At 38.1% G+C, this 16,556-nt stretch overlaps 1 protein-coding gene and 1 non-coding gene across 2 annotated transcripts in view; one reads left to right on the forward strand and one right to left on the reverse strand.

Moving 5' to 3' along the window:
* Positions 1-231: 231 nt before the first annotated feature.
* Positions 232-16,556, reverse strand: part of VPS45 (vacuolar protein sorting 45 homolog) — a 70,773-nt gene continuing 54,448 nt past the window's right edge. The window contains exon 15 of the mRNA XM_052637156.1: positions 232-1,167. Within this exon, the coding sequence (XP_052493116.1) occupies positions 1,080-1,167 (88 nt within the window). The 3' untranslated portion in view covers positions 232-1,079. The remainder of the gene's footprint in view (positions 1,168-16,556) is intronic.
* TRNAG-CCC (transfer RNA glycine (anticodon CCC)) lies at positions 5,875-5,947 on the forward strand. Its single transcript has one exon. It is a non-coding gene; the product is annotated as a tRNA-Gly (tRNA).

The following is a 16,556-nucleotide window of genomic DNA, read 5'->3' on the forward strand; positions in this document are numbered from 1 at the left end:
CACCAGAATATATTATTTGCCTTGACGTACTTTACCTATCCTTTGGGTACAGGTCTTGCCTTCTCTCTGTTTGGTGTACAGCCAGCTCATGCCTCATCTCATAAATTCCCATAAATAGTTATTAACCCCAAAGAAACAAAAACAAATCACTTGTATCTTTTCATAAAATGGATTTTTATTGTCTTCATACATGGTTTCTCAGTACCACAGAAAACTGCAATTTAGGGACAAACAATTTTTGGATGGTTCTTATAGAAATATGAGTTTTCAGAAATGATTTGTGCAGAAATGTGACGTTAATGAAAAATAAAAGGGGTCAAGAGAAGAGAGAGTCTGTAGTGTATGCATCTAATTTTTACTTTTTAAAACTCCTTTAAGCTCTAATCCTTTACTCAAATAAGAGCCCAACAAAATTAATCAGAAACTGAAGTGATTGTGCTATCAAATACAAGGAATACATTTTTTTGAACTGATACAAATGGTTTAACTTTGTTAATCAATTCCAAACACTGTAAACATCTGTACATACATACTTTTGTTCTTACTATTCAGTTTGCCTAAATTAAGTATGAGTTCATGAGCTATTCAAAAAAAATTAATTTTTATTGAAGTAACTTTACAATGTTGTGTTAGTTTCTGCTGTACAGCAGTCAATCAGCTATATGTATACATATATCCCTTAGTTTTTAGTTTCTTTCCCATTTAGGTCACCACAGAGAATGGAGGAGAGCTCCCCGTGCTATAGCTGTATACAGTAGGTCCTCATTAGTTATCTATTTTATACATAGTAGTGTATATAAGTTGATCCCAATCTGCTAATTAAGGAATACACTTATTTATTTGATAAAGAAACCATGAGCAAAGTGGATTGGAATGGGCTCAGACTTATTCTCAACTCATCACCGGGAGTCTTGGTGTCTGTGTCAATAGTTCAGGAATCAGCAGGCTACCTGGATGTGGGTTATAACAACAAGCACAAAACCCAAGGCTCTTCTCCAACACCCCTCTGGTCAGTGGAGAAAGCCTGCAGCGACGCAAGAGGGAAGTTGCACCATTCGGCTCACCTCTCCATCACCATTTCATCTTCTGCTTGCTGACCTTGATGTAACCTGAGAGCTTTCCTTGCTTCGGCTGTGCAGTCCAGAAGCCAGAACTTCCTCTAGGAAACTGAGCAGTAGACTTGAGTTACTCAAAGGGGAAAAAGAAAAAAAAAAAAAAAAAGGCATCTCCCAAACAGAGTATCTTGCTTATAATATCTACGTAGATGAAAGGATATCATGAGTAGAACACAAGAAGCACTGGTCTGGTATCTGGGTGCAGAATAGAGGCCGCAGTTGAGCACGAAAACGTCTGGACTGGGAGAGCACCTTTTTGCACTTCCCCAGAGTTCTCACTGTGTTTTTAGTTTTAAACTTGCAGGATTTTTCAAGTTTGAAATTTCTAGTCTGGAATCCAGAATTTTTAAGGACAAGGCTGTACAATCTCAGAATCATATTACATCAGTACCTCTTACTTATACTCTTAAAACTGCCACAGAACTTTTATTGTGCCTCTCATCTATTCTTTATCCAATCTGCTATCCAAAGTGGCACCAGTTTTCTAAATACAAGTTATATCCTATTGTATACTTTCTCTTCTTCTGCTTTAAAAACTTTCCTTTGCTTATAGAATCATATACAGATTAAAATTCAAGGCTCTTTATAATGCCGCCTAATAATAACTAATAGTTGTATTTATTTTATTCTGAGAATTGGTTTAAGCTATGTATGTGTATACATATAAACAGAGTATATGTATTTATGCTATTATCCTCATTTAAAAAGTGAGAGATTAAGTGACTTGAGAAGGTCACAACAGCTAGTAAATGGCTTAGCTGGGATTCAAATCCAGCTCTCGAATCCACACAATACTCTTACTTGTCTGGTTCCATCTCTCACCAGCTATGCAGCCTATGTGCCTTTTGTGCCCAACCATTCATTGTTCCCTAAATGTGTCCTAAGCTTTCACACCTTTATGCTTTTGCTCTTATTATGTCCTAAGTCTTAAATGATTGACTACCCTCCTTTGTCTGATGAAATCCCTTGTATCATTAAGGCTGAGGATTAAAGGCCACCTTTTCTGTGAAGCCTTCCCTAACTCTCCTCCATGCTGAACTAGTCACCTCCATCATGATCACTCTGTCCTAGAGCTGTTTTAGTACCATATTATTATTAATTAGGTACTTCATACAGTACTGATGCCAGAACAGACTGTGAGTTACTTAGGGTGGGACTAAGATTTATTCATCTTAGATCTTCAGGGTTTAGCACAGAGGCTGACACTTAGTAGGAGCCCAATAAAGGAATACTGAATAAATGAAGTAATTAAAATAGCCACCCATTGGCAAGAAAGCCTTCTCTGTAATACAGGAGTTTGGGAGGCAGTACTTAGAAGTATGCTGGACTCATTCTCAGGATACAGGTCTGGTAGCAGGCAGAGGGTTGGTGAAATGATCAGGTAACTTGTTATTACCACAGTTGTGCAGTTTTAGACCTGGAAGATTCTGGGCTTAGAGAATTTAAATTCCAAACTCCTTTGCAAAAGAAGAAAATGGTGAAATAGAGGGAAAGGAGTAGAAGCTAAACTCATCTATTCATCCACTGAACACCTCTGTTAATAATGGCACCTCTGTCTAGCCTGGCTCTTTGGCCAGTTGGCCAGTAGACACTTTGAGGTCAGAAAATAAGTGTCAGGAAATGAGGCAGCATTTTTTTTTTTTTTTGAAAGATAACACAAGAAGTCTTTGATTAGTGACTTTTGGTAAGAATGAAACAAATATGCTGGGAAACCCTATCAAAACCTATGAGGTGATCTTTGCTTCACTTGAGACTGTGCTACATGTGCAAAGGAAAGGAGAAACCTTCCTGAAATTGTACTTAAAGATCCTGCTCTGTGGATCAACAAGGCCCCACATTCTTGCCTGCAAAGAGAAAACACTCTTTATATCTGCTAGGCCTAATTTTGTTCCCCAGGGCTATTGTGGCTTTTAAAAAAGTATCTATTTGGGGACTTCGATGAGTCACTTCAGAATGCTTTAAAAATTATGGGTGATGAACATATTAGTATCTGTACCCCAAATTTAGACTGTTTAAAAACAACAAAACAGAATGATTTTTCTTCCCAGATTTGTTTTAAATCCATCTTACTTAAAAAGCAAACTCAAAAATCCCCTTCCCCTGTGGTACTGTAATCCAGTCAATTCAGCTCAGTTCAATTCAATGGAACAGTATTTACTGAGCATCGTTATATGGCAGGCACTGAATGTAGTGTATATATGAACACTTGTTATGACTTCTAAACTTTCAGGGACTCTCAGTCAGAGGGATACACAATCACAAAGTAACCTGAGAGATGGTATAAACAGAGATGGCACCAGGAGCTAACCCAGTGGATTAGCACTATCGCTTGTCCTGGTTTGCTGTCATTTTGGGCTCTATGGATAGAAGGACGGTGGGCAGAAAAAAGCCCTAACTTTTAAAAGTCAAACTCAAAAAATCTTGCAGCACACATTGAAAAACAAGTTTCTTTACTTTAAAGTCTTTGGTAAGGGACTAGAGAATAACACAGAATTTTAAATTTTAATTACTAAAATAATTGGAAAGAAAAACTGTGTTCCTAAATAAAGCTATATATTATAACAATATCTATCTATTCCTTAAAAAAAAAAAAACAACTATACTCCACAGAAGGAAATTACACATGAGTTTCTTACAACAAAAACATTAAAGGAATTTAGAATCAGATCTGAAGAGTGGTATAATGGAAAAAAATGAATGGAATTTCTAAGGAGCAAGAAAATAGAAAAAGACATTCTGAAAAATAATGAGAAAAAAATCCAAGATATTTGCCTTAGTGGAGTAATAAGCTTCTAATTATAGCCAAATACTTAGCTGGATTATCGGAATGGGGAGAGAAAAGGACAAGATGGAACTTTCAATAGCTCAAAATACTGATTACAGTTGTTAGAGCTACTACTATGTTTCATGTTTCTTTGCTTTTGCATATACTATTCCCTCTGTCTAGAAAGCTGTCCCATCCCTATTGCATTTTATCTAGTGGAACAATGCATCTTTTAAAACCCAACTTGCTCTCACAGTACAATGCCTCTAGGAATTTATTTGTTTTCGTATCTGTTTTCCATGTAAGCCTATGAGTTTTTTGGGGTACAAGTAATACATGAATATATTCTTTCTGTAAAAGTGTTAAATAGTATACATAAAGCTCGTCTTCTTTGACTCTTCTTTTCCCCAGTCTTTCCAGAGATAACAATATGATCAACAAATATTTATTAAGTGCCTATGTGCCAGGCACCATTTTAAAAGCTGTGAATATAGCAATAAGTGAAGTGAAAAAATTCTGCGCTCATGGCATACACATTCCACTGGGGAAGGAAGAAAGATAAGCAAAATTGATAAGTAAAATATAATAATAATAACAGTAAAAAAATCACTTACTACATGTGAAGTACAATTCTAATGAGATAGAAACCATCCTACTTCACAATGAAATTAAGGCATAGGAATCAAGTCTTATATCTTGAACACAACCAAATTGGGATGCAAACCCAGATAATCTTGTTCTCTTATTCAAGAGAACGAGAGTTTGTTCTCTTAACCATGATGCTACACTGCCTTTCTGTAATATGTTAGATGAAGAGAATGCTATGGAGAAAAACAAAGCAGGTTTGAAGGAGAGTTGGAGATAATGATGGTGTTGTGAGATTTTAAATCCAGTGGTCATAAGCCAGAAAGAAAAACACCAATACAGTATACTAACACATATATATGGAATTTAGAAAGATGGCAATGACGACCCTGTATGCAAGACAGGAAAAAAGACACAGCTGTGTATAACGGACTTTTGGACTCAGAGGGAGAGGGAGAGGGTGGGATGATTTGGGAGAATGGCATTCTATCATGTATACTATCATGTAAGAATTGAATCGCCAGTCTATGTCTGATGCAGGATACAGCATGCTTGGGGCTGGTGCATGGGGATGACCCACAGAGATGTTATGGGGAGGGAGGTGGGAGGGGGGTTCATGTTTGGGAACACATGTAAGAATTAAAGATTTTAAAATTAAAAAAATAATAATAATAATTAAAATCATAAAAAATAAATAAATAAATCCAGTGGTCAAGGAAGACCTCACTGAGAAACTGACATTGGAGCCAAGACTTGAGTAAGGCAATGGAAGACATATCTGCGGGCTTCCAAGGCCTGGTATGTTCAGGGAACAGAAAGGAGGCAGGTGTAGCTGGAGTGAGGTGAATAAGGTATTGGGTAGTAAGAGATGCGATTAGAGAGATTAAGGGAAGGGGATGGAGGGGAGAGTGAAGATGAGCTCACGTGAGGCCTGGTAATAAGGACTGTGATTTGTACTTTGAGTAAGATGGGAAACAACTGGAGGGTTTAGTGCAGAGATGTGACATTATGTACTTTCATAGATTCGCTCTACTGCTGTACTGAGAACAGACTACACGGGGTTAAAGGTCAGGGAAGTGGTGGTGGTACAAATTAGGCAGTGGTGATGAGAGGGTATCAGGTTCTGGACATGCTTTGAGGGGAAGGATCACAAGATTTACTGATAAATCAGCATGTAGGTGAGAGAAACAAGGGAGCCAGGAAGACAAGGTTTTTGGCCTAAGCAACTAGGAGAATGGATAAGTCTGAGGGAAGATTATATTTAAGGAGAAATATTGGAAACCTTGTTTGATTACTGTTAAATATGGATGTTTATTAGACATTCAAGTAGAAGTATCAAGTAGACAGTTGGATATATACATCTGGAGTTTGGGAGAGAAGCTCAGATTAAAAATAGTGATTCTCAGGACTTCCCTGGTGGTTCAGTGGCTAGGACTCTGGGCTCCCAATGCAGGGGGCCCAGGTTCAATCCCTGGTCAGGGACCTAGATCCCACATGTGGCAGCTAAGGAGCCCTCTTGCTGTAACTAAGACCCAGTACAACCAAATAAATAAATATTTTTTAAAATAGTGATTCTCAACGGAGAGGTGTTTTAGTTTATGTTCAGAGTACATCTGGCAATGTCTGGAAACATTTTTGGTGGCCGTAACTGTGGGAGTGCCACTGGCCTCTGGTGTGTAAGGCCAGGGATGTTGCTGAACATCCTATAATGTACAGGACAGTTCCCCCCAACAAAGAATTATCTGTCCTCAAATACCAACAGTGCTGAGGTTGGAGAAACTCAGACTAGAGATGTAAATCTGGGAGTCATTAGAGGATATAATTTAAAGCCATAAGACTAGCAAGGAGTGAGGTGTACACAAGAAGAGAGGGAGTCCAAGAACAGAGTTTCAGGGACTTCAAAAACAGGAAAAATGAACAAAAGAGACAGAGAAGGAATGGCGAGTGAGGTAAGAGGACTGCAGAGTGTAGTTTCTGGAAGCTAAGTGGTAAAAGTCTTTCAAAGTGAAGGAACTGGTCAACAGTGTCAAATGCTGCTGAAATGTCAAGTAAAATGAGTACTAAAAGTTGATTCTGAATTTAGCCACATGGAAATCCCTGGAACCACAACAAAAGTGATTTTGGGGAATGACAGGCATGAAAAGCTAAATGGAGTGGCTTAAGAGAAGAGGTAAGATTTAAAAGAAGATACACGTTTAAGAGAATGTATAAGGAGAGGACTCAGAGGTCGTGAGAAAATACAACTCTTGAAGAATTTTGCTATAAAAGAGAACAGAGAAATAGCATAGAAGCCGGGAGGAGACAAGAGGTGAACCGAGTTTTTAAAGATGGGGAAAAAACCTAGCATGTTTTTGTGCTTCTATGAATGATCCAATAGGGTGTGAAAAACCCATTCAGGATTGAGAGAGAAGCAGGTCTGGAGCGAAGCCCTAGAGGAAGTGAGGGAATGGAATCTGGTGCCCAAGTGGGAGGGCTGGGCTCAGCCAGCAGCACTCACCACTGTGATGGGATGGAGGGTGGAGGACAGTAGCAGTGTGGGAGCTGTGGGGGTTCTCGTCTAAAGACTTTTACCACCTCGAATAAGAGCTTCTTGATCTGTGTATCCTCAATATAAAGCAGACACTGAATTAGGTATTTGCTGAATGAATACATGGATCAGATTTATATTTTTTAAAAGAAGTTAAGACCTCAGCTTAAATGTCACCTATTGTGCTAAACTATTCCTAAACATCCAGCAGCAATTTTATCAGTAGTAAGGGAACAAGGTGGCTTTGATATCTATGTCTGAAAATATTAAGAATCTCATACAGAGAGATCATACTGCTCTTCACTGGGTGTATACTTTACCCATTTAGAACTCATTATTTCTCAAATGCAATGTGCCTTTCCCCACCACCTACTGTCCTCAGGTATGCTGTTTTCTCAGTCCTGAATGCTCTTTCTTCTGATGGAAATCCAACTTACTCTTCAAGGCCTAGTTCAAATGCTATCTCCATGGCGAAGCATTTCCTGATTACGCTGCCAGAATTAATTATTTCTTTTTTGGACACATTTTATTTAACTTACATACATTAACACTTCTCAAACTTCTGTACCTAAGAACCCCTAAACAACAGAAGAGAATCAGTTTATTAGTATTGAGGGTATAGTCCAAATTGGTTTACTGGCTTACATCTTTCTTTGAGGGCTGATATTTTGCTTTAAAAACACATAACAATTGTGTTATTTTTCATAAAAGGGCCTTTTAAATTTCAACATAAACATATTTTTATTTTTCGCATAGGAGTTGACCAGTTAAATTATTTCATTCTACTCCTGGAATTAGAAGTCCTCCAGACTTCTAAAGAAAACAGACATCCCAAAAGATGTGTCATGCTTATTCTGTGCCTTGGTGTGACTCTGGTACTAATCATATCCTAATTTGAGAAATACAGATTTGTTTGAGTTCTCCACCTGAACCATAAGATCATTAAAGACAGGGATCTTATTTTCTTTGTATTTTAGGCCCTGTCTTGGAAAAGTGAAAGTGAAAGTGAAGTCGCTCAGTTGTGTCGACTCTTTGCGACCCCATGGACTGAAGCCTACCAGGCTCCTCCCTCCATGGGATTCTCCAGGCAAGAGTACTGGAGTGGGTTGCCATTTCCTTCTCCAGGGGATCTTCCCTACCCAGGGATTGAACCCGGGTCTCCAGCATTCCAGGCAGACGCTTCAACCTCTGAGCGAAGCCCAAAAGTACCTTATATAAAACAGTTACTCAATAAATATCTTCCTCCCAAATAGTATAATCATAACAATCTGTCAATACCCTTGGCTCATATTTTTTTCTTGCTGTTCTGTGACTAAACCAACAGTAATAGCTGCTGCTGCTGCTGCTAAGTAGCTTCAGTTGTGTCCGACTCTGCAACAGTAAGCAAAACAAAAACCCAATAACTCAAATGTCTATGGACAGATGAATGGAGAAGCAAGCTGTGGTATATTTACACAGTAGAATGGTACACAGTACTGAAAAATGAATGAATCTTAGACATACGGTCAGTGAAAAAGTATGATACAATTTTCTATATTAAGCTAAAAAATAAGCAAGACTAAACAACGCTTGCTTATTCTATATTTAGAAATACATGGATTAGTGATAAAAATACAACTCTCCCCATCAAAGCAACGGAATTAAACACAAAATTTAGGATACTGTTACTTGTTGTAGGGAGATAAGGGATATAACTGGAGCACAACATACAGACAGATCCATGTTATTGGCAATTTCCCAGTTCTTTGGTGAAGGATCCAAGAGTATTCATTATATTTTCTAACTTTTATTTACATATATTCTTGTTTAGTCGCTGAACACTTTTGGGACCCCATGGACTGTAACCTACCAGGCTCCTCTGTCCATGGGATTTCTCAAGCAAGAATACTGGAGTGGGTTGCCATTTCCTTCTCCAGGGGGTCTTCCTGATCCAGGGATTGAAAATGTGTCTCCTGCATTGCCAGTGGATTCTTTACTGCTGAGCTATGAGGGAAACCCAAAACTACTATGTTAAGATGTAATTACGAAGAAGGCAGTGGCACCCCACTCCAGTACTCTTGCCTGGCAAATCCCATGGACAGAGGAACCTGGTAGGCTGCAGTCTATGGGGTCGCTAACACGACTGAGCGACTTCACTTTCACTTTTCACTTTCATGCATTGGAGAAGGAAATGGCAACTCACTCCAGTGTTCTTGCCTGGAGAATCCCAGGGATGGGGGAGCCTGGTGGGCTGCCGTCTATGGGGTTGCACAGAGTCGGACACGAATGAAGCGACTTAGCAGCAGCAGCAGCAGCAGCAGCAAGATGTAATTTTTTAAGATAAAAACTTCTATATCTAAATGGTTTCTATACTCTGACGTTTCTCACAATCTTTAACACACTAATGTGAATCTCTACTTTCCAGGAGGATACAGTGATTTAGTTGTCCAAGAAACTTTTAAAAATATCTATCAATATCTCCCAAACAAGTCTTCTATAGAACAAACCGTGGGAAACACTGAATTAAGATATAAAATATTTCCTTGATTATAACCAACTCCAATGAGGTTACTTTACCCCATGATACTTTCTTACAAACAGTGTAACCACCTGTTGTAGACTACTCCTTCCCAGTTCCCACCTTAGTACCAGGACACCTGATTTATGAAAAAATTAGCAAAGCAAAGCAAAACAAGTAAACAGGAGCCCTTGGTCTTACTTCCTCTCCCTCCTGTGAAGAAATAGGGGAAAAAAGCAACCAGTGGGATTCTGCATGTATCCAACACCCTGCATGTGTCATTCATGTGAGGAGAAAGGATAATCCTCATGGTCCACAGGACAAAAGATGGACGCCTCAAAGGCTGAACTGCCTGTAACATCACTTTCATAAAGGTATGAAAGGAGATTTCATCTGAGAAGAAAGAGAGTGATAGATGTACTTTCTCACTATTGGGAACATTCAAGACCACATCAATTTGTCAGAGCAACAACTACAGAAGTAGAATGGTGACCACCATACCAAAACAAACAAAAACCCCCCACTCCCCCAAACCAACAAGAAACAGAGCTCCAAACAACCTCTCTGTAGCAAGCATGGATGTTAAAGACTCTGTGAAAGTCTATTAATTATAGCGGTACCAAGTCTGGAGGTTTCAAAGGGGAAATTTGTGTCAGCACAAATGGAAATCAAGCTACTAAGGCTTTTCCTGCACAGACCACAAAAGTCACCTGGCATTTGGCTATCTTCATAGTAAATTTTACCATAACCCCAGTATTGCTGGGCATAATAATGTAATTCTGCTCTTGAATTATGTTACAGTAAGAGTTTTCAAACCAAGTGATTTGGAAGTATGGGTGACAACAGAGGTGTTGATGGTGAGTATACAGTCTTTTTTTACTTGATTTTCCCCAAATGTAATGGCAATGACAGCAGCAGCAGCAAGCAACACATATTAAGTGCTTCTCCTATGCCAGATTTTCCTCTAATATTTTATATATATCATCCAAACATTATAACAATGATATAAGGAGCTATTATTACCTCCACTTTACAGTTGAGAAAATGGAGGTACAAAAAAGTTAATTTGCCTAAGGTCATACAAGTGGACACATGGCAAAACTAGGATTTATAAAAGGTAGTCTGGGGACTTCCCTGATGGTCCAGTGGCTAAGACTCTGAGCTCCCAATGTAGGCGGCCTGGGTTCAATCCCTGGTCAGGGAACTAGATCCCACATGCTGCAGCTAAGACCTGATACAGCGCCCCCCTAAAAGAGGTAGTCTGGCCCTACAGCCCTTGGTTCTTTCAAAAAAAACAAAACTATTTATTTGGCTTTGCCCGGTCTTAGTTGTGGCATGTGGGATATAGTGCCTCAATCAGAGATTGAACCCAGTTTCCCTGCGTTGGGAGCTCAAAGTCTTAGCCACTGGACCACCAGGGAAGTCCCTAGAGCTGTTGCTCTTAATTGCTGTGCTACACTGCCTCTTAAAAGACCAAAGCATATCGAAAGGTGATTTATAAACAACAGGTTTCATTCAAGCCGAGGAGTTCTAATGATAATCCTAATGAAAGAACTTATGTCCTGAAAGATGCATCATTCAACTGGGGAAGTTAAATACAGTTTTGCAGGGCTATGTAGAGGGTACTCAACTATATACTTTACTACTTAATCATTGCAAATGGTACCAAACTGACTTTTAAAACTCTGTGGAATATCTTAAAAATTTTCTCATCATTAAAAAACATTAAAATGCAAATAACGTAAGAAATAAAGAAGTAAATGAGTCGCTCATGTCTCACTACACAGAGTTAGCATTTTTGAGCTTTTCCTTTCATTTAAAGTTTTTTACTGTCTACCCAACAAATCCTGAAACAAATATGCAAACACTGGATAGGGGCTTACATACTACACAAAAAGGCATATCCTATAAACTTGCAAAAGAGAATATCCCTTTTCCTTAATGGCAAACTTTTGGTTGCAAGAAACAGAAACCCACTCAAACTAGCTCAAGCAAAAGAAAAAAAGCATCCTCAGTGACATAGGGGTTGGGGTGGAGGTCTATCATTAAACCAGTGTAAGATCAGGGCCTCTTAAAGGCACTGTGGAGAGCAAGTGGGGGCTGCTTTGAAACCACACAGCATCTGCCTCTGCCTTTGCCTCTTATTTCTGTCTCATTTATTGGTCTCTTACTTCACACTATCTGCGGCTTCTTTTTTCTCTGCATTTGAGTTGAAATAAAACGTTTTTTAACCAACTTTCTCTGTACAAATTATTTTTTTTATTTGCTATTTTTAAAAATCAGGAGCAGTTAACTTTGGGGTTGGAAGGGTATGATGTGAAGGTATAAACAAAACTTTTCTGGATGGCAAATTAGTATTTAAGCATATTAAAAAAGTTAATACTCTCTGATGCAGTAGTTTCATCTCAACATTGCTAGCAGTGCATGGACTCTAGGACGACAGAAATCTGAATCTGAATTCTAGCTTTGCACTTCCTTGCTCTATGACCTAAGGCAAACTACTTAATTTTTCTCTTAATGTTCCAGTTCTTTCACTTGCAAATTGGGACCACAACAATACTACCTTCTGGATCATGAACAATTAAATGAGATAATAAATGAAGTCAGCAGATTGGCATTACTATTATCCTAAGAGAATACATGGACAAGTGCGTAAAGATGTATATAAAGTTATGTTTGTTACAGTACTGCTTATAAAAGTAAAAAATGATAAACAATGACTATCAAAGAATATTTGTTTTGTTCATCACCATGTATCTAGTCTCAAGATAGCTTCTGGAATACATAAGTGCTCAGTAAGTCATTGTTGAATGGACAAAAAACTGACAATTGGTTATATAAATTGCAGTACAATCACACAACATAATACCATTCAGTCATTAAAAATGACATATAAGTATTTTCATTGAAAGTACATGCATAGTATATTCCACTTTATTTAAACATATATATGTATATATTCAGGACTTCCCTGGTGGCATATTCACAGAAAAAAATAGAAATCATCAAGACATTGACATTTCTAATGCTGAGATGGTGGTAGTATGAATATTTTTATTATCTTCTTTTTGCTTAGCTGCAATAAATTTTTTTTCCTATAAGGATTATATACTGATTTTGTAACAAAATGTGATTTTTAATTAAAAAATATGTTTCAATGTACAAATAAACTGGAATCAGGGGACACACTCAGATTTGAATCTTGGGTTGATTTAGTTTTTTTAAAAAGCATTGTATTTGAGTTATTCATTTATATGCCTATTTTTCCATTAGACATTGAGATCTTTAATGATATAGAAAATATCTTCATCTTTCTAACACCTTGCACAGGACCTTACACATAATAGTGCTCAATAAATACTTGTCAGTGATAGGCGATATACTCCATCATAGCTCTTGGCAATGGTGTCTTAACATTTTGTTACAAGAGGAAAGTTAAACTCTCCCCCAAATCCCTACCAAGATGGTGATAGTTCCAACAGTTTCAAAACTGATTCTGAAATACCTACAAGTGAAGAAGTGTCCTCTGGATTCCTCTTTCTTTGAAATGCAAATTCTGTCACAGGATCCTGATTTTTCAGTAAATAATTCAGAGAGCAAACCAACTCATGGTTATAGGAGAAGGTCCAAGTTTCTAGTGTTACTTGTTTAAGTAGAAATCTATAAAGAACCTGTTTATAATATGAATTGACATCCTCCCAGCTTCCCATTTATTTACAGAAATTCAAACTGTAAACTGTTTTCTAAGCCCTAAACTGTACTTTCTCTCTCTAAAAAAATTAATGAATCAGAATTCTATTATTACCAACATTCAGGCATCATCTCAGGTAGTAATAAAACTAACAGCTGCCACTAGTTAATCAAATTAGTCATTTTTACCCAAAGAGCAACACTGTCTTAAATCTCATTCTTAATTATCACTGGATGGCAAAAACCATGCAACAAAACTAAACGATTCCTTACTTTTGTACTGTTTTTTCCCCTGCTTTTGGTTTACAGTATTTTTTTAGGAAGCAGAAAGCATCACACAATTTCCATTTGGTAAAAACACACATTTTGGCTATCTTATAAGTAACATTTATAAGCAAGGGATTTAAAAAATCATAGCTAGATAAAACTTCCTAAAATATTATTTCAACTGTGTGCTCAGACTGGAAACAAACTGAGTTCAATTCCAGCTTTGCCACTTGCTAGCTGCATGATCTTGGAAAAGTGCTTACCTACTCTAAGTCTCATATGAAAAACAGGTTGATGACAATACAAATACCTGCCTCACTGGGTTGTTATGAGAATTAGACAAAAATTTAACGAATAAAACACTACTATCCCACAGAAACGAAAAGCAAGTCACAAAAGTGAGTTGCTATGTAATTTTAAATGTTCTAGTAAGCACATTAGAAAGATAAACAGGTAAAATAAATTTGAATTGTATATTTTATTTAATCCATATAACTAAGACATTATCAACTTTAAAAATTGAGATATTTTATACTTTTTGTGTATTAAGTCGGAAATTTATTATGCATTTTATACTTACAGCACACCTCAAACTAGACTAGCCACATTTCGAGTACTCAAGAGTTCTCAATAGTTACAGAGGCTACTGGTTACCTTTTTGGACAGCACAGGTATAAAGTACAGTGTCTAACACATAGTATATGTTAAATAAATTTTAACTTCTTAATGTTATCTAATTGCCTCTTAGGAGTTGCTATAGGTCAGTGTATCTCACATCATGTGCTTATAACACCAGCTTATATCTGGTGGTTCCCGGGCATGTCACTAAATAGCACCGAAATACATAATGAGAAAATTACTTCTGCAGCCATGGACTGCAGCCCACCAGGCTCCTCTGTCCATGGGATTTCCCAGGCAAAAATACTGGCGTGGGCTGCCATTTCCTACTCCAGGGGATCTTTCCGTCCTAAGGATCGAAGCTGTATTTCTTGCAGGGCAAGTGGATTCTTTACCAATCTTTTTATCCTTCTGACTATATCAAGGAAAAAGTGTCAGTTTGGTACTGCAGTGCTGTTTTTCAAAATTTTAATTTTTAATTGAGATATAATTCATAGGCAATAAATGTACCAATTTTAAGGATATCATTTGATGATTCTGAAAAATATATCTAGTCATGTAACCATTTCTTCCATCAAGATATAGAACATTTCTAACACCTGAGTCAGGGCTTCTTAAAAATCAAGAAACAAACAAAAATCAAGAAGCGAAAAAAACCTCAAGAACAAGAACCATGAAGTCAACCCCATGCCTTTGAATGTTGTTGTTTAGTTGCTCAGTCCTGTCCATCTCTTTTGTGATCCCATGGACTGAAGCCCACCAGGCTCCTCTGTCCATGGGATTTCCCAGGCAAAAATACTGGCGTGGGTTGCCATTTCCTATTCCAGGGGATCTTCCCGCCCCAAGGATAGAAGCTGCGTTTCCTGCAGTGCAAGTGGATTCTTTACCAACTGAGCCACCAGGGAAGCCTCATGCTGCTTTCCAGAAAAGTTATGGATTTACATTTCTACTAGCAATATTTGAGACTGCCTCACTGTACATTTATCTTGAGAAAATATTCAGAGGTAGGACAAGGATTTATTGATATACATGATGCTTACTGCAATATTTATATCAAGCAAAAAACTATAAACAATCTAAATGTTGAATAGCAATAGTTAAACAGAGATACACCCTTAAAATCGAAACTGTAGAGCGATTAGGATCATTTAAAATAATTTAAATAATATGGCATAATTAAAAGTACACTTAAAAATAAGCAAAACAAGTCAAAACTTTAAAGACAATGAATGTAATGTGATTCTAAAACTCAAAAACTTTCAAGTAAAGGAAAAAACATCAGGAGGGGCTTCCCTGGTGGTCTAGAGGTTAGGAATCCACCTGCCAATGCAGGGGACTTGGGTTCAATCCCTGGCCCAAGAGGATCCCACATGCCGCGGGCAACTAAGTCCACGTGCCAGAACTACTGAGCTAGTAGGGCCCGCAAGTTACAACTACTGAGTCCACGGGCCACAGCTTCTGAAGCCCGCATGCTAGAAGCCGTGCACTGCAACAAGAGAAGCCACAGACGAGAAGCCCAAGCAACATAACGAAGGGTAGCCCCCGCTCTTCGCAACTACAGGTAGCCTGAGCACAGCAATGAAGACCCAGCTCAACCAAAAATAAGATATATATAAATACATTAGGAGAAAATATACCAAAATGTTAACAGTGGTTAGCTCTGAGTAGTGTAATAGTATGAATGACTTTTGACTTTTATACTTAATTTTTGTATTACAATGAGCATGAATTACTTGGGGCGGGGGAAGCCTATTTTTCTACATCTGTCTTTGCTAGTTAGAAAGAAAATTAACTGAAAAATGAAACAATTATTGTGCAGGCTTATAGTTAATGAGGGTTTAATTGGATCCAGTAGAGTTATAAAGAACCTACTATGTGTAATAATTATTATTGGTTTGAAAGGGAATCTGGCAGTAAGAGGATGGTCGATCTAGCGTTACTTTTCCCCCTTGTCAAAAGTCTAAAGAAAGTACTGAACCGACGGACAGCAACGCGGAAGACTGAAGCGCTCTCTTCACACACAGTTCAGGGGCTCGGGTAATGCTGACAGCACTACTGACTAATACTGTCACCTCACCTCCCTGTTCTCCTTCACTTCGACCCTGTACTCTGAGAAGACAGAGGGATTTCATCTATTGGGAGAATAATTCTATCCGTTCTGATCTGGTTCTTGACCTCTCGGCTCACACAGCTAACCTAGCGTGACAACTGCTTCCAGCAAGGATCCAGAACTCCTTAACACTGATTGACTTGTGAAGTCATCAGGCAAGCCAGCTCAAAACCCAAATCAAGATGCTTATTTATTTGCAAGGTAGGATCACATGCTTTGGAAACACATTTGACAGCCTATTGTGGTGGTGGTTTAGTTGCTTAGTTGTGTCTGATTCTTTGTGACCCCATGGACTGTAACTCTCCAGGCTCCTCTGTCCATGGGATTTCCCAGGCAAGAATATTTGAGTAGCTTGCTATTTCTTTCTCCAGGGGATCTTCCTG

The sequence above is a fragment of the Budorcas taxicolor genome, chromosome 3 (assembly GCF_023091745.1).
Source record: "Budorcas taxicolor isolate Tak-1 chromosome 3, Takin1.1, whole genome shotgun sequence".
NCBI classification, from domain to species: Eukaryota; Metazoa; Chordata; class Mammalia; order Artiodactyla; family Bovidae; genus Budorcas; species Budorcas taxicolor.